The following is a 27193-nucleotide window of genomic DNA, read 5'->3' on the forward strand; positions in this document are numbered from 1 at the left end:
ATATCCCATATAATACTGTCTCACTACGGTGCACGTAAAATTGTTAAAGAGGGACATTTTTCTCTGCTTGATGCAGAGATACATGTATACATACACTGTAACATCACTAACACAAAACTCCATCCCAGCCAGATCCAGTACACACACACAGAATCTTGTATTTAAAAGAAATCTATCATAACACAGAGCGTGCTTAAAACTTCATTTATTTGTACTGTAAGCCAAAGGATCTTAACACAGAAATGCACTGCTAGGCCTCCTTGGGAGCTATAAACAATTGGTGCACTTGTCAAGTAAAAATACACAAGCAATTAAATGACTGAGAAAAGGTACAGAATTCTTTACACACACGCGCTCATGTTGTGTACACACACACACACAGACGCACAGAGCAGTTTCCAGTTTCCACCTGTAAGCGAAATGATAGCAGGGCTATCTAAGCCTGCTTTGTAATAGGCAGGCAAATAGCCTAGAAAAACTCTCACATTATATAAATGATGCAACAAAATGCTTCCCACTCGGGCAGTTCTTTGTTGTACAACGCGCACTGGTAGCCTGACACTTTATTAAATGGCTTTGGGCTAAATGGAGGTGCTCAGCAGCTCTTAATATAAAGCCCCTATTTATCTATCTTCAGCAAGTTCAAGTATAATGTAGCAAATTTAAAACCCGAATATTTGACGCTGATACAGCAAGGACTTGGTTACATGCTGAACTTTATGCATTGCATAGAAGCTTACTGACTACACAGGCAAAATTCAGAGTATCAAACGTTTGCTGGGTTAGGGCTTGTGTTCAGACAACCCCCACGCAGTTGTCTGGGCCATACCCTGCTGTTCCTTTCTCAGTGTGAAAGGTGATTCTTTCCCTTTGTTATCCATACATTCCGCATGCTGGAGCTTCTGTTCATTTAAAGAAAACTATTTTCGTTTCCCCCCTGTGTTGTGCTGCTGCTGCTCAAGGTGTTACATTAGCAAAGGTGTTTTGGTTACATAATACCATTGGAAGTAACTAAAATACATGACAGGAAGGGGAAATGAGGGTATAAAGTCTATATAAATATTTACACATCCCATTATTAAAATAAATGAAGGCTAATTAGCAAGGAATTAGCCACAAGTATAAAATACAAAATGAATTAAAACTGATTCCTAAATAAGACTAATATTAGAATCAACTACTGTTAAAACCAAAATATAACATGGTTTTAGAAGCTGGAATATAAATTAATAATTCTAACAGCAACAACAAAAAAAAGAAGTTACATAATTGTTTTAAAACACTTTGGAGTACTTACATTATAGCTTTTTTCCTCAGAAAAAAAAGCACAGCAGGGGGGAACCTCCCCCATTCTTCCTGCAAGTTGATATTACGTTAACAAAAATGTTCATGTTAAAGCATATACTTCATATATTTTAACAGCTGTTGAGAACATAACACAGTTCTTTCTAAGCATAATTTAGCACCTCCTGTAAACATAAAAAGCACTGTTTTAATCTCTAATCATTTTATATGCAGTAATGCCTTTGTTTTCTAATGAATTCCATTCCTTCATTTTAATGTGCCCATAGTTGCAGGGTTCTGCTGAATCATAGCTTACACAATCGCAGCCTCCTAAACTTCAGAGACTCAGCAGAGTTGCAGAGTTGCAACTGTCTGGGCAACAAGACTTTTGCTCTGCAACTCTGTGTGGCTTGTAGATACCACAGAAATGAGGAATTTGAGTGCCCAGCATGCATCTCATTGAGCCTCATTTGACCTACAATCAAGCTTCACCCTGATATTTGAAAATACAGACCAAAAGCAAGCTAATATTTTTTCTAAGTTCTCAGCATTGCTAGTCTAAAAGGTCTACCTATCACATGTTAGGCTTACATTATCTTAATCTTTTTAAAAGAACATGCTTAATTTTCCTTCATTGCCTTCTGAAGTCTTCAATGTTCATTTGGGTTACATTTTCAAACTTTTCTCTGTAGCTAGAAGCATACTGTTCTTTTTAAGTGGCAACTAAAACTTCAGCTGAAATAGAAAATACTTAGGCAAGTTGGAGAGGCAGCAAGATCTACACTGAAGTTTAAATGCCTTTCTGGGTCTTGGGCTTTCAATCAAAATAAACACAGAGCTGCCTCTGTCCTTTGCATGTCAATTTATGCTTATGTGGCAAACACTGTCAGATAACCGAGCTGAGTCACAAACACGAACGAATTAGAATTTGCAGCACGCAGAGGCGCAAACAACAGACATTTCTGTCTGTCCTGCCTGTGAGGACTAGCACAGACCAGCAGTGAAGTTGCTAGGACCAGGATGACATGGCCTGTGTTCCAAGCCTCTATCTCTTCACACCTCCTCTGCTCAGATGACTCTGTAGCAATGCTGTTTGCCATGCTGTGTCGTTCACCCAGCACGCTTACGGATGTGTCACAGACATTTTCACACTTCAGTGTTTGGGAAAAGTTTGTCAGCACCTCATCCTGTGTACAGGCTGTTTATCTGGCAGCCTGAGACGCCAGCAAGACCTGCGTTTTCCCTCCTCTCATGAGCTGCCACACAAGGAGAGAGGAAAGTTCAAGCTAAAAGGACTTCCTTTTGGAGTCTGTTTTCTTATGAAGCTGCGTACCGGTCCTGACTGGAGAGGGTAGAAACCCCCAAAACTGCAATTCTTCAGATATCCTACTTTTTAACTTAGGAAATACATGCTTTCCCTCATCCACACACCCCAAATATTTCTCTCTCATAAATGTACAGGATATATGATCTGTATCGGTTTTCCTTCCATTAATCATGTATCTCACCCTTCCCACCCCTCTCCTACTTTGCCTATTAAATGTAAAAGTGATTAGTTCCAAGTAATGGCTGATTTTTTTTGCTGAACAGACTTGAAATGCAAGATCATTCTCTCTGCTGTTTTCTTCAAGTGCTTACCTACACACACCCCTCAGGCTCACACTTAGAAAATGCCCTCTGGGAGTCCGCTCAGGTATCACTGCTCTTTAAGAGGGTCCTCACCTTCAGTTCCCCAGTGACTTGTCCCAAGACCTTTCAGCTTCTGCAAGTTTTAATAAGCTCTTGTCTGTGCATATCATAAGATGATCATCATACTTGCGAAATCTAAACTAAATGAAGTATTTTAAATAAACATCAAAGCCATCTTGTATCCTCTTTCACTTTGAGGTTATTCATTATGATCCTAGCATAAAACTCAGCTTCCAGGAACAAAAGAGCCAGGCAGAAATAGATTTCTGTGCCGCCAGCTTCTGGTGAAGCAGAAAAGAGGAGTCAGAGGCAGCATTTGCAGTCTCCCAACGCAGGGATGGAAGAATGGTTGTCAGTGGCATATCACTGTTACTGTGGTGTAAATAGCAATTAAAGAGACTTAATTAAAGAGGAAAACAGATCAACAGTACCTGTTTTCGTACTCTTCATTCACAACCTTCTTGGACTGTGTCTGATGTAATTAGCATTACCAAGATAGGGAATACTTTCTTAAAACTGTAAGAGACTGGAGGGGAAGACCACAACTGTATTCCACGGAAGAAAGGAGCCTCTTGCTCCATTAGCTGTGCAGGTGCCACAGCTTCCACTGCATCCCCCTCCCATTACTCGTACATAGTTTTGCTATTTATGCTGTAATTGTTTTCCTTCTAATTCCTGCATGAGAAGCCCTCATAAAACTACTGAGGAGCAAACGGGAAAAATGACAGTCACTAGGCAGAAAGTGCTGTAAAATACAAAGTGAAGAGGCACTTCTAATCCCCTAATCTTTTTAAGTAAGAGAAATCTTCGGTCCTACATGTGAAGAATAGCAGGAAATAAACCTTCAGACAGAAGTGCAAGTTTAAGGAAGTCCTTTCCCTTTACTGTAGTAGATTTTAACTCATCCTATCGTGAGTGATCTTTTCTGTAATTCAGTATTCTCATGGTAGTCAAGAATTTATGCCCTACCATCTCAAGTTACATACCCTACATTACGTAGCTCAAACCGTAACTTCTCTGTCAAGCCTAAGGTCAGTACAAGCTTTTGCAGAACTTCAAAAATAGTTACAGTGAATACAGCTGTACTTAAACAAATAAACTAAACTCATCAAATAAAGTGAGACTCATCACCTCTCCCTGCTGCAACTAAGAGTAAACAAACACAGGAAGAGAACAGAAGACCTAATAAAGGACAGTTCAGGTAGACTTTGAGAATTTCCTCTGGTTTGGTAATTTCAGGGGTTATTAGGAAATCAGATAAGGAAAATACTTTAATTCTGAGTTTCAGTAAAGAAGTTCATACTCTTCCTTTATATGCTTCACAAGATGGGATGCAAGAATTAAAAACTCTGTAAAAATATAGCTACATTTAGTATCTGTGGTTGGCCCCCAAGTAGACAATGACACGATTTTCATACACCTTCTTCATAGTTTTCTCAATTTGCTTCAAAAATACTTGTGGAATTCTCCCACATAAAGTGTGCACTGTATCCAGAAATTTAGACTGCAGAGGGTAGTACAAAGACTGGAAGAGATTGTCTTCAAATGGGAACTAAAGAAAAGAAAAAAAAAAGATTAGTTTTCACTAGCTATAAAATGGCATTTCAAAAGTTTCTGTAAGATAAAACCTTATATAGGTTGGCAATGACTTGGCCCTCACCTTCCCAAAGCATCATCAAAGCCTATCAACTTAAAACACTGGTCTGCTTGACAGTGCTTGCTTTCAGAAAAGTGTGTCAGAGTGTATTACCCAAAACAGCCAACCTCTCAGAAACCGTACTTCTAGAGTCTGTATTTAAAGAAAGTTTACTAACACAGGGGTACTGTTATGAAACGGATATTATTAGAGCGTGGACTTGTACACGTACAACATTCAAAGTGGATATATGGATTGTGCCTGTACACAGGCTTCTGCCTTCCACATGCCCAGAGGCTCCAGGTGCTCAGGGAGGACAAGCTTTCATTGGGTATTTATGGACCAGAGTTGCAGTACCACCAGGAAGAACTCCATTCAGACACTTTTCTTCTGCCTCCAGTACCACAGAAAAGCAATTTATCAGCCTTTTTGATTAGAAGTTTACTATAAAGTGAAGGAAGATCATTTAAACTACCTCAAATACACGCATGCAGTCAAACAGGAGAGGTGAAAGCAACCTTGTCATTTTGTGTCTGATGGATATACATAAAGCGCAACTATGCTCAGCCTGATCTGCTGGAAGAGCAATCTGAGTGACCCAGTTAAAGTGGTAATCTACATTGAAATAAAACAATTGCCTCTGTTGAGCTAGAAGACTTACATCACGTATCACTTCATAGAGTGCCTTGAATGTAGGCTGTTTGTCATCGTGGTAGACACCTCTATTGCCATGCAGAATAGAGACACCTTCTTCTTCTGCACCTTTACAGTTGCTTCCGTACATACAGTGATCAGGCCGGTAGTTCCACTGACATGGGAACACATAGAGACACTCTGACAATGTCAGTCAGGGGAGAGAAAAAAAAGACACATCAAACAAGAGTTACAACAAATTAAACTGTGTTTCTATAAAAAAGCTGGGACTGATGATCAGAAACAATTCAGTTACTTCTTTTGCAAATATCCCAGCTAGATGGAGAAACTTCTTTTCCTCAGAGGATGACTATACAAAGCTCGGCACTGACCTGAACTAACAGAAAGAGAGGGCAACACAACTGGGTTCAAACATAAACCAAGCAAGGATTTTACAAAGCTAAAAATGCCAGAATTAAACCCAGAGAGTATGCACCAGGTGGCACTATCTAGGGTCCTCTGCCCTAGCAAGAAGTTTCTGGAGCTACAGAAATGAGAAGGGAAGCACACATAGCGGTGAGGGTTATGCAAAATCCTGAATCCTGCTGGAGACAGCATGGGAAAATTTGCAAAGCATACACAGTGCTTGCTGCTGGAGCTTTCACTGAGGTTATGATAATCTGTTATACTGACAGCAGAGCATAAGAGGTTGTGTATTTTATCCACAGTCCTTCTAAGGGTTGTCATCCATTAATTTCACAGGTCTACGTTATTTAAAGATGAGCCTAATTTCTCAAATGGGCTTGTAACTTCCTGTCTCCTACTGATATTTTTTTTTAAACTTTCTCTGTGCACCCACAGCATTTGCAATATGCTTAAAATAAATCATGCCAGTCCCTGTGACCTTTTTGCTTCAGAAATGGAGTACAGTGTATCATTGCACGGTGCTGGCAGGTCACATCAGGAGCACTGAAGATTGAATTCTTCACTTGGCCTTTCCTAGCTTCCCAGGAAGTCTGCAGCTGGTCCTGTGTGGTTCTTGAAGAAGTAGGAGAAAAAGTTTCTGAAATGTTTCCTCCCTTAAGGCCTCTCTATCAGGAGACTTCTCCAGAAAGGGTAGATTTTAAGGGGTTTCCATTCAGTCTGACCTGTCACACACCTGGAATTGCTCCCCAGTGTTGCTAAAACGACAGGAAGAACAGTAATGCCTGATCCAAACCTGTTACAGTTAATGAGGATCCTTTCAGTAACCCTGAATAGATGTTTGCAAGTACAGCTCATCAGCAGGTCACTGTGGGGCGAGGATGTCATCAGGTGCTTACTGGGTTTCATACATGTCACCTGAGTATTCTTGGTTGTCTCCCCACTGTGATGTTTCTGTGCATTTTTGCTGTCACAGCTGGAGTCAAACCCTAGCTGCTCTGTGAGCCTTCAGATCCATTAATCATCAGAACAGTCTTCGGAGATGGGAGGAAAGGGGGCCTCTCTTGAGGCCCCAGGTAACACAGTTCCATGTATTTTTAAGCCAACACACTGCATCTATAAAAAGCCACCTGCAGCAGTCTTGACTGATTCCTTCCCAGGCCAGTCTCAACAACCCAGCAGTTTAAAACCTCGGGAAAGACTAGTTTTGTGTTTTAATTGTATCCAGTTCTTTTGTTGCCTTTTCTTGTGCAGTCTGATGTTACTTAATTTGTAAACAATTATTTACCAGTTACAAGCAAGAGACAGACTATGGTGCAGAAAGAAAGTCTCAACATGTGGATTTCAGAGAGAATACTCTCATCACAGAATTAAACTATTTTTGCAATCTTTGGGTTTTTTCCTCTGCACTGAAGTTAGCAGCTTGAGTTTGACTTCACAACTGATCTGATTTCATCATTTTCTTCCTTTGGTAGACCCTATTCCCATAATATTAATTTTGTTTTGGAAATTAATTTATCATTTCATAATGAAGATTTCTTCCACTTTATTTTCCCTAGGCTCGAGGGCAATACATGGTGTACCAGGGACACTGATGTCTGACATCTGTCTGCAGTAAACAGATGTTAGCTTATTGCTTTGCTTTTGCTCTCTCCTTTCATTTGCCTGGATGTGGGTATATCCAATTACATACCCTATGACTCCTTAGAGAAAAAGAAAAGGGAACAGAATAAATAAAGATAAATCTAAACTTATTCCATTAAGATCACTTGAGGGAATACAAGGTCACATAGGAAACAAAGTAAAGCAAATAAGAATGAATACTTAACATCCATTTAGAAGCACGAATAAGGTTCTCAACTTCTTTGGGAAGCACATACTATGCTACAACTTTGAAATCCTCACATTTCTCAGATGTTACTGTTTTCAGAAGTGCCTGAAGTCATTTCTGTGTGATCAGTGCAAAATACTTACAAGGGGCTGAATTTCCAGAAACTGTCTCAGCACTTGTGGAAAAAGGCACACCCTTCTAAAATAAAGATACCTAAACTTGCCAGTTCCTTGGAAGCACACACTTATGTGAATACAACTCCAATTCAAGAGGAAACAAAGGACAAGTCAGGAATATTACACGTTGTTTACAGAGACATTGTGCAAGAGTGATAGACAAGAATCAAATACGACGTTTTGCTGGGCTGACAAGGACGTACAACATTGGTCATAACCTGGTCCACACTAGGATGGGTGGGTTATGCCATCTCTTCCTTGAGAACAAGGTTTTGAGAGACTTGAAGTCCTCCACAGCTCCTCACACAGAATACAGAAGAGTAGAAAACACACAAATCTAAGCAGCAGAATAGATGACATTATCCTATTGCCTGCTGAGGCTGGATCATTCAGCTGAGAGGCTGGATCGTTCAGCTGAGAGGCTGGATGCATCCTTCTCAAAAAGTAACATTGAGTAAAGGAGAAAAAGTAGGAAGGGAAACAGTTTTAGCAGAGAGATTCCAATGGCTATGTCTATTTTCTGTTTATATTAGCTTTGTTACTCATTTGCATCAATTCAGCTGGATTTCCGAAAAATAGAGCACAGCTTTTCAGAAAGTTTTCCAATTTCACATTCCTATAAATACCTGAAACAAAAACATTTTTTCAGCTAGGCCGTGGTGCAGTGGCACTCTTAAGCACGCACACACCTTAAACTTCATTCCTGCATTTCATCATTGATGTTATACTGCCTTATTTTCTAAGAATCTCCAGAAAAAAGATTTACTTATTCCATGGAACCAAGTCTGAGTTCCACTACCTGCACCATTTTCAGAAGTATTTTCATAGGTTGTGAATCCTAGGTGTACTTACATTAATATCATGCCAGAGTAGATTATGCATATTATAAATAACAAATAGCACTTTTAAAAAATTTCAAGTTCAAGAGATTTTCTTAACACAGATAATCATGACTCAAGAATCATTACTTACCTGGGTTAAAGTAAAAAATTATATTTAGTAAATCCTGGTCTCCCCATGTAATATAGTTTTTGTACTTTTGATATAATGGATATAACATTTCCTCCCAAGTCAAACCACTTGGTATCATGCTGTTCTGCAGAGCAGAAAAACAGAAGCAATGGGTTAATACTGTGAACAGTGATGTCATAAAAGACTCAGAGTGCGACACCCACATATTAGGAAGTCTGCTAAGCTATGTCAGATACCTAAGTGAAAAATGAAAAACTTCCAGGAAATGTTAGACCTGGACAGGGCTGGAACAGCAGAGCTGACTGTGCTCCTGTTTATCTAAACAGGAAAGGACGGTCTCCTGGGTCTAGCTCTGATGTCAGCTCCTGCTATTCACAATCTTCCTATTCTGAGCAACAGGAGGGAGAAAAACTGGTAAAGTGGAAAAATGCAGTGACAAGGTGAAAACTGAGATACAGAAGTGAGGAAAAAAGCAGACTAAAAATTACCTTCCGTGTGAATTATGATATTAAGAGCAAGGGCTTTTGTTACTCAAATCATTCCTATAGCAATATAGGAAACCCCTGGCCTTGACTAAGAAACAAGACCACTTGGGGTAAATGAAGTTTTTAAAGAGATTAGAGAATATGTGCTTAATGAAACAAATAAAGATTTTACAAGTCATGCCTTTCACAAAAGAGGGGAGATGTCAGATGTCAATGAAAATGTTTCCTTCTGATTTATATCAATTCATGGAATCACTTGATCTGCAGCAGGATACAAATTTCTCTAGTTAATTAAATCAAGCTTTCCAGTTTTAAAAACAACACAGTGACTGCACCGAAGATCCCCGAGTTTATTCTTTCATGTATCTTTCAAGGGAAGATGAAATGTGGAAAAAGCCATTTTCATTACTGCTAACAGACTGCTTCATCTGGCAAGTTCTCAGTCCTCCAGCCTCCTGAGGAAGTTTTACTTGTTTTAATAATAATTTTCACTGTAATTGCATTTAGTACCCAATTACATACATCTTAAATTTTTCATATTCTTTATATTACAAACTTTATGTAATTTTATGCTAAGATGTGAAAAACACATAAAACATTAGTTTCTACAACAGCTGTATTTCTTCTCACCTTGAACTGAGTGTTGCGTATCCGTGTTAAATTCATTAGCATCACTCCAGAATTGACTCCTGTTGTCCCATAATAAGGGTGACGCGCAAATCGACTATACCAGCCAATCTTTGGTATTTCGTGTTCTGGGGCCATAGCAGCTAGCTGTGTTGAGTTGAACTCTTTCAGGATGTGCCAGATGTCATCGATGGGCCTCAGAAAGAGAACATCAGTGTCCACATAAAGGAGAGAATCCACATCCTTTAAAATGACCTTTTGGGTTTGCACAGTAAGAAAAGAAAGAGATGAAAAAGAAATAACAAACAGGAAGATTATTGGCAAAATTTTAAACTGATAGATTGAAAGAGGTTATTGATTTATCAGCTAAATGTAATTACACATAAGAACAACAGTTATCAGGTTATTGGCTTGTTGTTTGTTTTGTTTGGGTTGGTTTGTTGTTGTTGTTTGGTTATTGTTTGGGTTTTTTCCAAACTACACAGCAAAACAGCTACCAAATTACAGAAGCTGGATTCTAAACTTCATACAACAGTAATCCACTGAGCTCTCAAAAATACCTGCAAGGACTATTCAGTATCAGTTCAGAAATAGAATGCAAAGAATATATATTTACATAGCTTTGTCAGTTCTTTTCAAGATGCCTAAGTGGTGAAACATATAGCTTCTTCCATAGTCAGCAAGCGTAAGTTAGTATAACAGAATACTTTTCATCTCCATTTAGTATCATGTTTCCTTATAAGTTTCTAATGACTGTTTTTCCTACTACAACCTTGTGGTCCTAGGAGACTTATATTCAGTATTAATATATACAAATATTTCACATTAATTAAGAAAACTATTGATCACAAAAACGTATATGCATCCTGCTGAAGACCAAAATTTACTTGGTAAATACAAATGTCATATTAAAACTTATCAGGTCAGATTCTGATCTCTGCTATCAGACTCTGTATCAAGAATAACCACAGTAAAGCTAGTCAAGTCAGAAGGGTGTAAACTGTAAGTTAGATCCAAGATATTTAATCTGTTCTTGTGGACAATGTTCCCCCTTGTGGCTATCCAAATCCTTACATGCTCATTCATTAATTTTTGTACGGCAAATCATATATATTTTATCAACAGTCCAAGAAAACTCCCTTGATGTTTGCACCAGCTATTTCTAAGGCTGTTTTTTAAGGAATAAATATCATTAGCTAAAGCTGACCATCAGTTTCAACTGTGGTTTTATTGCTGCTCTTCATTATTTCCTAGAACTGTCCAAAAATTCCTGATGGACTAGAATTTTCTTACTTTGGTCTCAGCCAAAAGCCCTATTTCTCTCCTTTCTCTGAAAAGCAAATCCAAAAGGCTACTGATTTTCACCATGTTACAGAACAGAACAATCACTCTGTTATCCATTTGCAATGATACTAATGACAAACTCTCCTATTTATGCGGGTAACAACAAATTTCAATAAAGAACTTGAATTTTACATAAATTGAAATGTATTGTGACTGAAGATTACCTATGAAATAGATTGAACAACATTAAGATTTTGAACAAGGTGGTGGTAGTGAAATTACATTTAAGCACGTTCAACAGGCAACACAGAGATGCTAAACCCATGAGTACTGACCTAAATGAGATTTTTCACCTGAATGAACACTTTGGGATTCAGACTGACATTTAACCAAGTTTAACAAATCCCTGAGCTATATTTCTGACATGATAATTACATGTTCTTCCTAACAGCAATACAAGCAGGAGAAGGCAAGTGCCTCTATATTTTAAACAAAAGTTCTGTTTACAAGAAACTAAGTAAACAAGTCCAACACAATCCAGATCACGCTGCTGGATGGAAGGTTATAACAATACCTCATTTTTCCACAAAAAGTACAAAACAGCATGTGGAGATATCAATAAATCAGTGATACAAATAATTCAATAACACATAAAGAGCTCAGAGGTAAATATTTGCACATATTAGATATCCTAGAGTCCACTACTTAAAAACAAACAAACAACAAACCAACCACAAAAAAAACACAACCAAGTAAAAAAGACAGCTACTTTAAGAGTAAAACAGCAGAAGACAGAGAGCTGAAAAGAAGAAAGGGGCTTTCAGCTTAAGGATATCCTGGATATTGTATATTATTCTGCAGCACCTAGGAGCCCTAATTCATACAGGCCTACTATATGACATCATATAAAATCAAAATATATTGGGAGGGAGAAAATATTCACCCCAAAATTTAGTTGGAGACAGGAGATGACACATGACTACAAAGAGAGCAGAAGCTGCTAGACTTTGCCCGAGGCATCCACAGCACACTGTACACCACGTAATATTTTTTCTAAGGCTGCCCTGTTCAGGCGTTTGCCAATAGAGAGTTAAGGGGGAGGTTTAATGGGCTCATACAGGCACTCCTCCCAAGCGTAAGTGACAGCCTGGGCACTGCTTCTTCCAGCAGAAAACTGTTCTTTCAGCAAACTTAAATATACACAATTTACTGTAACGTTATTTTTGCATTTTTATTTTAATTGTAATCCACTTACAATGGACTGTAATAATTTCCCTATATATAACAGGATTCAGGCAGGTATTTCAGTTCTTTGTGAAGTGGGTGCCTACCAGCATTTGACCCCACGCTTTCCATCTTGTATTCCTCCACTCAGGCTTCACATGCTCTTCCTTTCTCGTTTGTCGTTTGTCGTAAGATTCTCCCCTCTCCTGTGTCTGAGGTGTTGCCCCACAGTGACACTTAACAGGCTAAAAGAAAAGCTGTGGTACTTGCTTTAAGCCCTTTCACACTTTCCTCTTTCACATGTGAAGAGTTAAGACTTATTTTAAGCCTACACAGGCCAGTTTGAATTGATCACATCCCCTTCTGGCAATGCATTTAACTTCACCTTGGGTAGGAGAATTTAATTTCAGAAACTGTGTCTGCAAGAGTTCTGTGCATAACTCCCAGGATTTCAATGGAGTTACACACTGGGGATAAACTTCATTTAAATAACTCCGGCATTCCCAGTGTCCCATAGCTTTCAGGTAGCTCTGTTCCTAAACTAAATAAAAGTTTTCAAAATAATACATTTGACTTTACGCAGCCCTTAAAACAATATTTAGCTTTTACTTATTCAAAAGCATACAAGAAGAGACAATGAATTTTTGACTCTGCTGATTTTCAATGTCAAAACCAGGTGAGCATGGGCGCAAGGCAAGCTTGTGGTCCAAGGGACCTTGCTCCAGCTTGCTCTGCCTGAACCAGATGCTGCACAGCTCATTCTGGGAGTGCACCGAGCCCGCCAGCAGGGCTAACCATAGGGACATGACTGCAGGTTAAAAATGACATGCATCTGACCTGGAGCATAAGCAATGCAAGACTGTGTCTGGTAGTCCGAGTTCATGCTTACTAGCACAAACCATGTAGACATACCTGACAGACTGTGATTTTTGAAAAGAATGGTCAGGAATATGGCTTGTCTGTACTTGTGTTCCTCCTCCCTCGACAGGCGCTTACAGCTAGAAGTGTGATCTTTTTTTTGCAGCTACATAAAGTATTCTTAGCAAATCTGTCAAAAAGTTCTGCACAGAACTGACTATATTTAGCCTGACACTTCACTTAAATACTCAATTATCTATAATTTGATTTCACAACTTCTGTCTCCATAGATTCTCCCTGTGTTAGCAAGGTTGGCAAGTAATAACACACTATTGTGTAAACACATATTGGTGTATTGTGAAGCTGTGCTACCTAATGGTTTGTAACGGCTAGTGTGGCAGTTTATCAGAGCTTTATCCAAAATCAGTGACAAATCACAAATCTTGATGCTAACGTAGCAGTACCAAGAAGTCAAATTACTAAAGTCAATTGTAGCAAGCAATTAACTCAATTTACAACAGAGATGGAGACTTTTATCTAGATAAGGTCCTGGCATCTATTCCCAGTGCTGCCACTGATCCACTGGGTTGGATACTTCAGTGTACTCCAGAGGACAGCTATAATACAGGGATATTGCTAATCTACCTTAAAAGCTCTTCAGTAGATTAAGTGTTTTGAGAAGGGCTCTATATGTTAGTTACTATTAGAACTAAAATAATCCAAAAATCCCTTAAGCATTTCATATAGCTCCAAAACAGCAATATAGAGACAGCTGCAAGCCAGCTCTCTGGTATGCAACATTCGTGAGAACAGAAGAGTTTTTCACCTGGTGTCTTAACAACCATGTTAGTGTTACAGAACAGTTTCAAGGGATTGCTGAGAGCATTACCTTCCTACTTTATTTTTAAAGTTTCATTTTGTGCTCATGTTGAGATCCACATCTCTCTTATTATGTCTTTGCAAATCCCATTGATGGTTTTATCATAGTAGACTGCAGCAAGAGGTTTAGACTTGTGAGATTACATGGAGGCTCAATGTACTTTCCCTGCATATAAGTGGCAAACACGATCAGATGTCACTGAATGCCTCTACAAAATGCAGGATGCCACATGATCTGTCCTTAATATTTTAGCAACCCAAATAGATTGATCAAACTGGGAATGTGTACATCAACCTGTTACCCAGGACAAAACAGAACCCTACTACAAGCTGCAGGATCACATCCCAGAGCTAAGCTTTATCAGTGAGTAAAACCATCAAAAGATTCTTCAATTTTCCCTTAACACATTCCTCATACCCTCCTGTCCACTTTCACATGCCTGCTGGTGCTGCAGAAGACAGATTTCTTTGGCAGGAGAGGCACTTGTGAATCAAAGACTCGCATTCCACTCAGGCTTAGCATTATCAGGAGCAAGACAATTTGCACAACTGAGAGCTAAACAGCTGATAAACTCAACTACTGCTCTCCTGGGGTCCTCCCCATATCCAGTCACACTTTATGCCACGGTAAGGGAAAATGCTTAGTACAGGGAAGGATAAGAAAAAAAGGATAGATATCCTGCTGGTATTTATTTAAAATAAAAGTCAAAATAGTTCTCTAAACAGTTAACACTAGAAATCCTCTGCTCCCACTGTGTGTGGACCAGATTTCTACAGCATTGTCTCGTTGAAATGGGATATCAAATCCTAGTTATTAAGCACTGAGAAAAATAATGGTGGCTGAAATCACCCAGAAACAGCCCATGGTTCTGTCAGCCTTCAAACTTGAGTACCAAAGTCCAACTGGACACTTGCCACTTCAGCCATTACTACAACTTGTTTACTTATCCACATCACATTAGTGTCAGCTGCAACTACTCTCAGACAACCACTCCTACTCGAAGCCATAAACCTCAGCCTGACCACACACAACATTTTGCAACTGCCCCAAGAGAAACAAACATTTACAGTTCAGGCTGCCTCCTAGTTTTGCTAAGACAACATGCAGCAGTCTAATATTCTTTACAAGAAGTAACTGGAGAACTGTCATGGCAACGTGCAAGTGACAAAAAAGGAAGCAAAAAAGCACTGCCCAGCCTAAAGGAATCAGCATGAATACATAACCATTTTCTGTCATCAGAAGGGTGCTGACAAATAAAAGTGAAACTGTTTCTGTGAATGACAGTCTACCAAAATGACAAAAAATACTACCGAAATACGAACAGAGAATTGTGTTTACCCAGTGAAAACAAGCCCATCTGAGTACATACTTACAAACAATCTGTACTGAACAAGCTAATGCTTAGAGATTATTTTCCAGGTGATACAAATATTTACTCAGGGAAGAGAGGATCCCTGCTGAAGCTGGAGTTACTTTCAGCCCATCTGGCCTCTGTGCATTTGATAGTCTAACCCTAAAAGGCAGATAAACAGAACTGCTGACAGCACATATTTTCTCACATATGTATTCATAGTCTACGTATCTGGATGTGCAGCTGTCTCCTGATTGTTTCCATCTGAGAAAGTAAAGATTTCTTTGTGTGTCCCCCCATTTCTCATAAGACAGCAATGAAGAAATCTGGATCATGTGAAGAGCATGTCACTTTATTGGAGCCACCCCCAATCAACAGCAACACACAAGATATTTTTGATAGATGATCTCAATTCCACAGAAATCGCTTTATGCAAAAGTTCATTCAATTTCTGATATTTCTGCATATGCAACATTGTTATCAACACCTTCCTTCTCTCCAGCAACCTTAAATATCTTCCAAGTTTATGACACTAAGTATTATACAGCAAAGAATACAACTTTTCAGTGAATCTGAAGATCCCATCACACACGGGGCTCTTGTATGAAATCTGACTTGGAGCACATTGGAATTCTCACCTTAAGGGCAAATCTGACAGTGTTGGAGAAAGAAATAAAACTCAAGGAAAAGGGACTGCTGAAAGCATCAGTCTAAGGGCTAACATATGGAAAGGGAGATACCAGGTACAGACAATATGATGACTGCACACCGAGAGGAATGTTATTTATGGAAGGCATGCAGCATCTACCCTGAAAAGAGTTCTCGCACCGACTCTTAGGAGTCCAAGAGGCTAATGGAACTAGAGACAAATAAGAAACACACATCCTTTGTTAGCAGGAGAAAAAAGCAAGGCTGGATTTCTGGTTTTGTTTGGTTGGGTTTTTTTTAAGTGGCTAAAGCACAGACTAAATTATCTTTAAGCAGATGTTTCAGCCTGAAAATAGTTTTAATGTTATACCAGTAAAGTTTCCTTTCTGTGGAATTAACCTTTTCTTGAAGCAACGTACTCAGAAATCCAGGTGCCTTACCGGAAGAAAAAGGCGCTGGGCAGCACATGGTTTGAATAACTTTTTCCATTCCTGAGCATTTCCTACAGAGAAGGTTATTGGGTAAATGTTGTGTTGAAACTTCTTTGTATATGAGGAAGGCCATTCCTTTAACTGAAAGACATGGGGGAAGGAATTAGACACTACATGTTATATAGCTTTTTCTAGGGAAAAAAAACATGCATAAGGAATTTACAAACAATGTGCAGCAGAAAAAGTGCTTAAGTTGCTACTTGTTGACATCAATGTAATTTTTCTCAGAGATTTGTGACTTACAACTCATTCATTTAGCAAATGACAATGAAACTCACCTTCTTCTCAAATTCAGGCTTAAGGGAGTCCTCAGAAAAAATGTGAAAACAGAGCCTCCTGTTGCTAAAGAGAACTGCTGATTTCAGCATGATTAGCGTCTCTTCCAGCCGGTCCCCACATGCCACCACTGCCAGATGCATGCATTGCAAAGATGAAGGCTCTTTTGAATGTTTCTGGTCTCCAGGCTTCCTGAAAATTCATCAACAGGCATATAAAAAATACTGAGGTAGACATTAAGAGAATCCTGCATTAGCAGATTCCATGGCTTTTTTCTTCCCCTTCATTTTCTAAGGGTTCAAAAGTTTTTTTCTGACTAGGTATCCACAGAACATGCAAGTGGCATGCCAATTTTTGTCAATGATACAAATCAGGAGCGTTAAAATTACAACACAATGAAATATGCCATTTTCAGAAGTTTTCTGGTTACTCCTATGTTTTTGGATTTGCATAAACCACTGCACTACATACACAGATGAAACTAATTCAAAAGCACCTCAAACCAGACAGCAGCTTTCTCTGTGCAAATGACAAGCTTTTTTTTCCAGCTTAGAGGTTATGAAGCCAGAACGGACTTATTACAACCTAGCCAACTTTCTAACACAATGCAGATCACAGAACTACATCCAGTAACTTCATTACTAGGCTCCTAATGGTTAGGCGGGAAGAAGACATCCATACCTTAAAAAAAATATCTATTCCATCCATATGTAAATTATTCTAACAGTTAATTAATTTTGCTATTAAAAGTGCATGCCTTAATCCTGGCCTGAAGGTGTTGGCATAGTTTCAAAGGACTGCTCTCCATTTCACTTGATGGAATCCCTGAGATTTTCCTAAAACAGAGATTTTTAAAACCAAACATATTCACATGTCCCAGACGGATCAGACTGGCCCTTGTCTGCTTGTGGAATATAAACTATAACTTTTTCACTTAGCACCCATCTGTGCGGGCTTTAAATAAATTCCAGCTAGACTACAAGGGAATCTGCATGTAAAAGGCACACTGAAGCTACTTGCTTGCCAGAAAAATCAGGGTTCTCTTGGGGAGTTGAAAACATTTTGAAAATATGGCCTTTTGGGTTTGTGTGTGTGTCCCCATCAGTATGGGGGTAAAAATCACAACCTCCAGGAATGCTTCCTCCGTATTGCATTGACATTCCAACACAAATAACATTTCTACTCCATTACATGGATGTGTGCTGTCAAAGCAACTAAAAGTACAAGCATCATAATCAGTATTGGAGAGTTCAAAGGGCTAATCATAGATCACTACCGGTTCTTGACATGTCACTGAACAGAGGACATCAATCCTTGCCTCTTCTCAATTCACAGTGCACACAATTACACACATACAATTACTCAGTAAAGTTAATACTAGAAACAAAAGTTCTAAATAGAGAGAAAAATGAGTTATAAAGCTGCCATCTTTTTTCCAGACATTAAAATGCTGCTCTGTGTAACAGCAGCATTCTATACTACGGAGTAACCCACCTCTGTATTAAGGAATACCAGCCAATGATACTTTACTAACTATAAAATGCAACATGTTTCATTAAGGGTTTAAAGTCTTAGGCTTTAGCCTTAATTAAACTCCAATTTCATCGGTGTATAAATAATGGAATACTACATCTATGTGAAATGGTATTTACTTTCCAACCTATTAGTGTAAAAACCACTGAATTATTGAAGTGAATAATTAGCTGCTCACACAGATCCCCTTTCCCCCCTTCTCCCTATCTGTTTAATGTTTCCTCTTAATTGAGTCTCTAAATCAAGCCATATGCAGGATGAGAACTGCTTTGATACAGCTTGTGGCAATGGAATTCACTGGGAGAGGGACTAAACTCTAAGCTTTTATTGAAACACTTCAAAACTCAACACCAAAGCACTAAGCTTTTCTTTGCAATTTTAGCTACAGTGAACTCTCCATTATGCAGCTATTTTGTAGTGAAAAATCCAGTATATGCAGACAACCACTACCAACGAACAGCCTTAGCGGAAGCAACTGTCCATGAAAGCAGAATGCCCTGCAAGCCCATGACAGCTACAGATGAACAAGAGACATGCTGTCTGCCAACACAGACACACACACCCCCAGCCCCAGAGTGTGGAGGAGAAAGCTGAGCCTTGGAGATAAAGAATTATGAGTTGTGAAGGCCTAGGCTGAAACGAGTTCAGGAGCCTGCAATGCCCTAAGTAGGAATAAGAAATTCTGAGGAAAGGAGCATGAGGTGTATTTGAACTACCTCAGTAGTAGTCCAGGACACTGAAGGCAAGTTAGTGAGGGAAGCAGCAACGAGGTACAGAAGAATGTTGGGACACAATATTTGGCATTTTTTTTTAAGTAGGAAAACTAAAGGGCTGTGAAAACAAAGGCAAGCTGGAAAGGGAGATAAAAGTGTGCCACAGCAGGATACATTTCACAGCTATTTCAGTTAGCTTTTACAAGATCACTACTATTATCCAGAAGTCTGAAAAGTGGTAGGTGTAAAGGCAACGGCAAACTGCTAGGAAGGCAAACGAGCAGATTACAGCAAAGAACATCACAATTCCCCTTCCCTCCTCTGCTAATACATGCTGGTACATACAGTGCAAAGAAGAAAGGAAGGGACTGGGAGAAATAACATTGGGATGAAAGGTTATTCCTTAAAGATCTGCAGCATCCAACCAAAACAGTTCCAATTTGACCAACACCATCTAGGATGCTTCACCCTCACACAGAATACATGGCTATGCTGGCTTATCTGGATCCCCTCTTGAAAATAAGAGGGCCTCCACCACGTGTCATCAGAGACAAAGTGGAGGTTAGAACTTGGCTTATACCTGTGAAGCAGCTACTTCATTTCTACTGGAGTAGGTCGGGCTGGGCACCAGGACCCTTCTCATTCAAACAAACTTGCAGCTTAATGAAAGGCCTTCTTTAACCTGAGGTTTCAGATAAAGTTAAGGTACACACTGAACTATGCATCGATACAATGTATCTCCTCTAATAGTAAACGTTTGTTTATCCTGCAGTTACCAGTGGCTGAGCAAGCATACTGGGAAACTAGGACTTCTCTGAAACACTGCCTGCTCAGATGTTCCTAGACAATACAAAAGGAAGATGAAAGGTGTGTACTTGGTTTTTAAAGGTTCATACTTTGTTTTAAAGGCTGGAGTACATTAATAACTGGTAAACTGTACAAAGGATACAATTTGTAACATAGAATAAAAAACAGCTGGCAAGCAAGAAAGAACATACTGCTAGGTTATCAACCTAAGATATCGATAGGCTTTTGACATAGAAAAGATTTCAGGCAGTAGTTGAAAGGCGGGTGAGCACCATTTTTGGCTCTATTTCAGCAAGTCAGCCCCTGAAAAGCTTTGGGTGAGTCAGTAATTCTTTATGCTTTAGTTGTCCTACCTGTAAAATGGAAACAGCTGTTACAGTAGTAATAGTTACCTACCTCAAGAGACTTCCAAGCACATTAAAAAGTACATAGGTCCACACAGTGTACTACAATCATTAATAGTAACCTGTTCTTGCTAACATTCATATGTGCATGCATTCATTTATAGTTCAACTTATTGGTTATGGATCGAGTCTATAATTGGATTTCATAACCTAAATTAAATGTTCAAATGCATGTAAAACAATAGTGACCTGGGCTTTAAAGTTTAATGTGTTTGACAAGAACAAATAAAGAAACTATATACACAAGGTCTTTGTTGCCTTGTTATCCGTCTTCTAATTTCAGTACAGAAATGTAGCTTGTTGGTATATTATACACCTATCTTACATAACATGTCCAACTCTGTGCTCTGTTCCCTGTTTTACCTATTTGTTCAGAGAAAATTGCTTCCTGCTGTCCCTTACCTGCTGTTGTTCTATTATTATGTGTCTTTAAAATTAAGCACTGTTGCCTAAGATTAAGAGCTACAGAAAGCATCAGGAAATCCTTGCAGAATACATCCTTATGAAACAGCTGAAGGCAGACTTGATAATACGTAGCACATTAAAATGTTTATAGCAAAGGCCTTCCAACAATACAGACCAACTCCCACCCAGTTGCCCAGTGGTATTTTGTTTACTCCATACGCTTTTTTCCTGACAGGCATGGGTATTGACACAGCAGAAGAAGCCTGATTGCTCAAGCACAATAGTGTACATTTCTAGGTCTTAAAGTTTAGATTACATGCAATTTTCTTATTAGTCACAGCCAAAGTGTCTCAAACGTAATTAACCCAAAACCTGTCTACATCAATCTGGATCCATTCAAAATAATGCATTCCCATCTCATTACAGAGCCTGCTAATCTATTCAAGTGTTCAAATTTATTCCTGAGAGAAAGGTAATGCATGCAGATTCTTACAAAATGCAATATAGTTGTTAGTTTTTAAAACCTTCTTCATATTATGATCTCATTTACTCTTGCAGCCTAAACAAGGTTAGATTTAGACATTGTATCAGAACTGGTGATTCACTAAATAGACTCCTTTCCCGACAGTCAACACTGAGTCAATGTCCCAACAGTCACTCAATTATATGAAACACATTATCTCACACACTTTAAAATATAAATTACATGTTTCTAAACAAAGTTTTCTCACTTCAATGCAGTTGCACAAAACTGACTGTGGCTGCTGACCATCAAAAACTTGAAGTTTCAGCCTCCTTCTACTGCTCAGTGAAAGGGGAGAAAACCACTGAAAACTAGAATGAATGTTTCTATCTTTTCCTTTTATCAAGTGAGTTCTTTGTTAGACAAGTTATGAGCTCTTCAGGCCTTCAGCATGTTATTATAGGCCATCAAACTCAATCCAAACTCATGTGCACACAGGCTGCAAAGAAAGAAGTATCTTGACAGGTTGCCATATAAGACATGTTTTGCTTTGGAAAAGTTACTTCCAGGGAACTAAATGTGCTGGCAATGGTTCACTTCCCGAGCCTTGCCACGCTGGTTTAATAGAAAGTGTGGCCACATCTGCCCTTCAAATGTAAAATAACCCTTTTGCTTTTTGATACTCTGTACACATTGGTTCGGCATGTACTTAGAATTCTTCATATTAAAAAAATCTTACTGAAGGCATAGGACTCGCCACTTCCAAGAGGAAGGATCAGTAAAACCACCGTCAAAAATCAGTTTTCACTGCTAACCAGAAACTCAAATGCAATGCTCATCTATGTTTGTCAAAATTATCTAATGACCAAAGCAGGACACATGAATGTATTTACTAATAATTGCTAGGTACCAGCCAGCTGAATTGCAACTAAATTAAGGTTTTATCATGTATTAATACTCACATTAAAAGAAACCTGCACTTCTTAAAACTTAAAAACTAATGTCTTCTATCATTATCATGTGACTACAAAAAGTGGTATTGCAAAATCCCACTTAAAATACCATTCACCTTGCCTCCAACATGACTAATTCTTATAAAGCGAATACATATCCTAGATAATGCTTCTGATTACTTCTGAGTTCAGCCCAAAGTCTGCATCCTTCTGACAAAACTACACAAATCAACTTGGCAAAACTGAAAACTTTTTACATTCACATAGAGAAAACTTTACTGAGGTTATCTGAATCAATTGTGCAGTCTACATATAAGTACATATACCACGATCAGTTCAGAAGTTCTTACACAGTCATAATCAGATTTTTTATTATCCTGAAGGAATATGAAGAGATCATATATGATCTCTCACATCAAATAAAGAAAATAATCTTCCTTTGCTCATGAGGAGTAACTAAAATAATCATTATTTGTATTATAGGAATGAATAGACAGTAACAACCCTGATTCAGCATGTTACACATTGGATGTGCTTTACTGTGAGCATATGCATACACAAAGCCTATCAAATCAATGGGAACACTCACTCCTTGAGTTAATAACTTGTTAAATCATTGTTTCTTCCACTCCAGATTCCAGCCCCACAGAAACAGCCTCACACTGCTTTCAGTGTATCTTGGATTAGGCTTTTTAAGCAGATTCCACCACCTGATGCCTTCACTGTGCGAGTGTGGATGCAATTCATTCCAGAATGGCACACGTTGGTGGGTATTTCTGCCCTTCCAAGAAGACTGGCATCTGCTTGACTTTGACCACATTATGTCACACTGCCACCCCCCCACTCCCCCCCAGTTTTTTTTTATGGATGCCCTCACCTACATAAATTTTATTTTACTAGAATCTTTCAGCAAGGGACAGAACTGGATCCACAGAATCGTGCTTCTCAGTTATACAAACTCCTGCTAGTGCCAACAGTGTGGGATCATGCCGTGCCAGCAGATGTGAGGGGGGGAAAAAAAACCAACCACCAAACCTCACAAAAACAAACAAAAAAAAATTGAAGAAAAGGCATGGTTTAAATACAGCATTCCTCTCTTTTGGGTTTTTTGTTGTTGTTGTTGTTGTGTTGTAGACCTTGTAAAAAGTACTTGCAAAGTCAACAAATAATAGAAAAGTTAGATAACGTCAAATTTTGGAACATGAAGATGCTCATTGAAATGGAACAGTTGTTTACACTCTCTAGCAATTTCATACTTTCTGGGCTCCTTCCTTCAGTGTTCTTCTTGATTTCCATGATAATCGCAGAGATATGCCTTAAAGAAAAATGACTTCAGGAGGTACAGTTGCTAGTGGAAATAATCCTGCTTTAATACATGCATTTGAATTCTGTCCATGATCCATTCTCAGCCACAGTAAACATCTCTTGCATTCAGTAGGGTAACAATGCTCATAAGAAACCAACTGCTTTAATAAGTTAAGGAATAAGAGCTCAAAACCCAGGAATAGTCTTTCATTCAGAACATCTCTGTGAAATCATGAACCAAAGGCACAAAGACATACCAAGTTAATTAGATATATGAGGTCACACTGACCATAATATAGTTGGAATGCAAAGGGGAAAACAGCCCTCCACCCACCAAAAGCACCCTGCCCTATCTTTTTCTGAAGCAATTAGTTTTCAAAAAATATTCTGCCCGTAAGGCACTGAAAGAGGAAACACACCACACCACGATTTTAAACTCTTTTTTTAAAGTTCTGCTAAATTAATTTACATATAAAAAGCATTCAAAACAAAAAGATCAAGAGCTTTAAATCCACTGGTGCCTTGCAGTTCGGAACATGGTAGTTCCGCACAGAAATAGCCAGGCACCTTCCCTGCAACATTAACGAAAAATTCGCTGAAGCACAGCTTCCGAGGCTGACAGCAGCTCCTCACGGACTCCAGCCAGCGAGTACCACACTCCCCACGTCAGCCTCCAAAACAAGGCCAAAACTAATGGAAATGCAGCTATTTCAGAGGCCGCCCTCACACAGGCACGCAGAGGAGGTATCATCCTGCTCGGACGTGGGGACCAGAAGCGGAGGTAAGACCTCCACGCACTTTCATGGCATCTCTGGCAACCATGCTCCAAGTGAAAACACACAGGAAAGTTTGTCCTTCTCAAGCCAGAGCAGTTTGCACGAGGGTTTCTGATCACCAGCCACACGCGGAGACGAGGGGAAGGAGATCTGGGAAAGGGAAGGACGAGGTGGCAAAGGGACACCGGGGAGCGGCCACAGCCGAGGGGACCCACGGGGCGGGAGAGCCCGGGCACGCGTGGGGCTGAGGCACGCCTGACAGCGGGCAGGCTCCAGCGGCCGGGCCGGAGGTTGGCAGGAGGGACCCGTCGGGCTCCCCCGCCGAGGGCAAAGACCGGGGGGGCGGTCGCGCGTGGGGCGCCGGCCGGTCACGCGTGGGCCGGGCGAACTTCCGCGTCCCGCAGCCGGCACCGTTACCTGGCGCTGGCGAGTTTCCCCCGGGCAGGGCTCCTCCGCGGCGGGCTGCGGCTGGGCCGCGGCTGGCGGCGGGCGAGCGGCGCGGCGGGGCGGGCGGGCGCGGAGGGCGCGGGCGGCGGGCGCGGGGGCGCGGCGGCGCTGCCCGCCAGCAGATAGAGCAGCAGCAGGCTGCCGAGGCACAGCAGCGCCGCCGCCACCTTGCAGGAGAGCCGCATAGTGCGGGAGGTCAGGGCGCGGGGCGCGCCGCCCGCCCGCCGCTCAGCCCGCCCGCCGCCGACATCGCCCGCGGCCCGGCGCGGGGACGTGGCCGCCGAGCCCCGGCCCGGCTCCCGGCAGCGGGGGCGGGGCGCGCCCTACCGTACTCTCTGGACTAGCGGCCCCCCGCCAGGGGGGGCCAGCCTGCCGCCGCACGGGCCCGGGGCGCCGCGCCGGGACGCCCAGCTCGCCGCAGCGCTCGCCCGCTGGCCGCAGAACCTCTGGGAGACGGCCCGCAGGCAGAGGTTACGGGGCCGCGGAGGCTCAGAACGAGTCTCGCTGCTAAATAACGCCGGTCAAACAGCGTTTCCGCGTTGCAGGAAGGAACGCTGCCGGCAGGCTGCGCGACTCACGGGTACCCTCCCTTTCCGCGCCCCGCGGAGACCCCGGCCTGATGCGATGTGCGGGGCTGGGAGAGCGCGAGTGTGTGCGGAGGGGTGCTCAGGGAGCGGTGAGCCAAGAGGCTGGTCTCCGCAGCGTGTTTCACCTGACGGTGCCACAGGCACACGGCTGTGCATCCCCCCACCGCGCAGCCTCTGGCCATCACCTGCCTACACACCAGCCCGGTCACACCTGCTACTGCACCGCGGTAAAGAGCATCACTTGTAAGAGCAGTGAGGGAACAGAGCCGCTCACTTACCCTGGGGGGCTTTGAACTTGTCCTCAAATGACTGGCCTTAGCCTGTCTTCTGTGCCTCATCAACAGAGACTGCAACGCTGTGAATTTCACAGAAATAAGTCCTGCTTAGATCCATAACCTGATTTATGACCTTTAAACGTACAGCATGACAGAAATACAAGCCATATTGCTGCTCCATGGAGCTGGAGCAGAAACGGTGAGAAGAATGGAGACACCAACCTGGGAACTGGGAAAGCAGAGCCCCCCAGGTCCCTCATGGTGTCAGTACTGGAAGCGAGCTAGACTGCGTGGCGGTCTCAGCCCCAAGGACTGCCCTGCAGAGCGGTGACCTCACACTGCTGACCCACACTGGAGAAAGGCCATGGAGCTGAGATGCCCAGCGTAGCTCTCAGCATGTCCCTCACCTCTGTGGAAGTGTGCTCTCCGCAGGGCTATTTCATCTGTTTTAAACAAATAAATGCTCAGTTCTACAACTGTCCTGTGAAGGCTGAAGTCACAGTGCTGAGAGAAAGTGTTACATTTCAGACAAGTAACTACACAGGCTGCGAGGACAAAGTCTCCTGAACAAGAGATCGACATACTGACGTGTGGAATCGAACTCTACAACTCGAGGAGAGTCATAATGTGGGTATGTTTGTTTATTACGGCGCCGCGTGCAAGGGGGATCGCTCCTCCTAACTTGCACACCGTTTCAACAAGCAGTCCGATATTTATTACACAAACTCATGCATATACATAAGGTTTCCGAACAGTCAGCATCTCCTCCGTCCTCCGTCTGACGCCTCTACAAGATGTACTTTTCATCTCCTTGGACAGTTACCTGAAGTTTTTATCTTTGCACACATTAGCAGTCTTTGTTATTTAGTTTCTGTTATCTTAAAACATCTGCTAACTAACGATTAGTCCTTCCTTATTGTCCACTCTAAACAGTCAAGCTAATACATGCCCACTGGGCTGTTTTTTATCTGTATCAGCATGATCCCCAGGCGGGGGGATCCATCTTCATTGGGGTGGGGGCCTTTTGAGTAGGAAGTTGCTGATCTCCTACTACCTCCATTATTTTACCTTGTTTTATTTTCTTTTAGCAGTTAGCACGTCCTTGTCAGAAGGCTCCTTATTGACATTCTTGTTGAGCTCATCTACATCGGTACTAATTGTCCCTTCTCGAAATGCGAAGTGCTAAGCTTCGCTCTTTCTCGGGTGTTAATGTTTCTGTTATCTATGTAGCTTCAGTCTGCAGCAGAGTTCTAGGTTTTTCACTATATCAATACTGTAAATGATGGATGTCCTGCAAAAGGGGTGAACCTCCAGCTGCACAGCTTACTCTGTAAGGGCAGGTTTACTTTTAGGATAAATCTTCCTAGAGCTGGTCCTTTGCTACTTAAATGGCATTCACTTGGCAGTGAAACTATGCAGCCTGGCCATTTTATGCTGCTGTCACCACATGCCTTCACTAGTGGTGTCCCAAAAAGTCCTTTGCCTTAGTATCAGTGAAAATGCAATGAATGATTACTGTTTCAGGATTTCATCCAACTCAGATTCTGAGCAGATGCAAAATATAAATTACTTCATGGTATGAGAAAATAGCAATACCAAATGAGAAACTACAGAAAAACCACAATGCATGAACATATGCTCTTTTCTGAGAATATACATACTACAATAAAACCCTACCAAACATTAAAAAAAAGAGTACCAGTAGCAACCTCCTAAAATCCTCAACCTGTACAAATGTGTGATTTTATACTGTCAAT

General features: G+C 40.9%; 1 protein-coding gene across 1 annotated transcript; it reads right to left on the reverse strand.

The window, feature by feature from the left end:
* Positions 1-190: 190 nt before the first annotated feature.
* Positions 191-25030, reverse strand: GXYLT2 (glucoside xylosyltransferase 2). Its single transcript, XM_055805708.1, has 7 exons — positions 24545-25030; positions 16771-16960; positions 16442-16573; positions 9760-10011; positions 8645-8768; positions 5271-5443; positions 191-4525 (listed from the first exon to the last, which is right to left on the reverse strand). The coding sequence occupies exons 1-7, from the start codon at positions 24757-24759 to the stop codon at positions 4343-4345; spliced, it is 1269 nt and encodes a 422-aa protein (XP_055661683.1). The 5' UTR covers positions 24760-25030; the 3' UTR covers positions 191-4342.
* Between the last annotated feature and the right edge of the window lie 2163 nt (positions 25031-27193).

This window comes from Falco peregrinus, chromosome 5 (assembly GCF_023634155.1).
Source record: "Falco peregrinus isolate bFalPer1 chromosome 5, bFalPer1.pri, whole genome shotgun sequence".
Taxonomy (NCBI): Eukaryota; Metazoa; Chordata; class Aves; order Falconiformes; family Falconidae; genus Falco; species Falco peregrinus.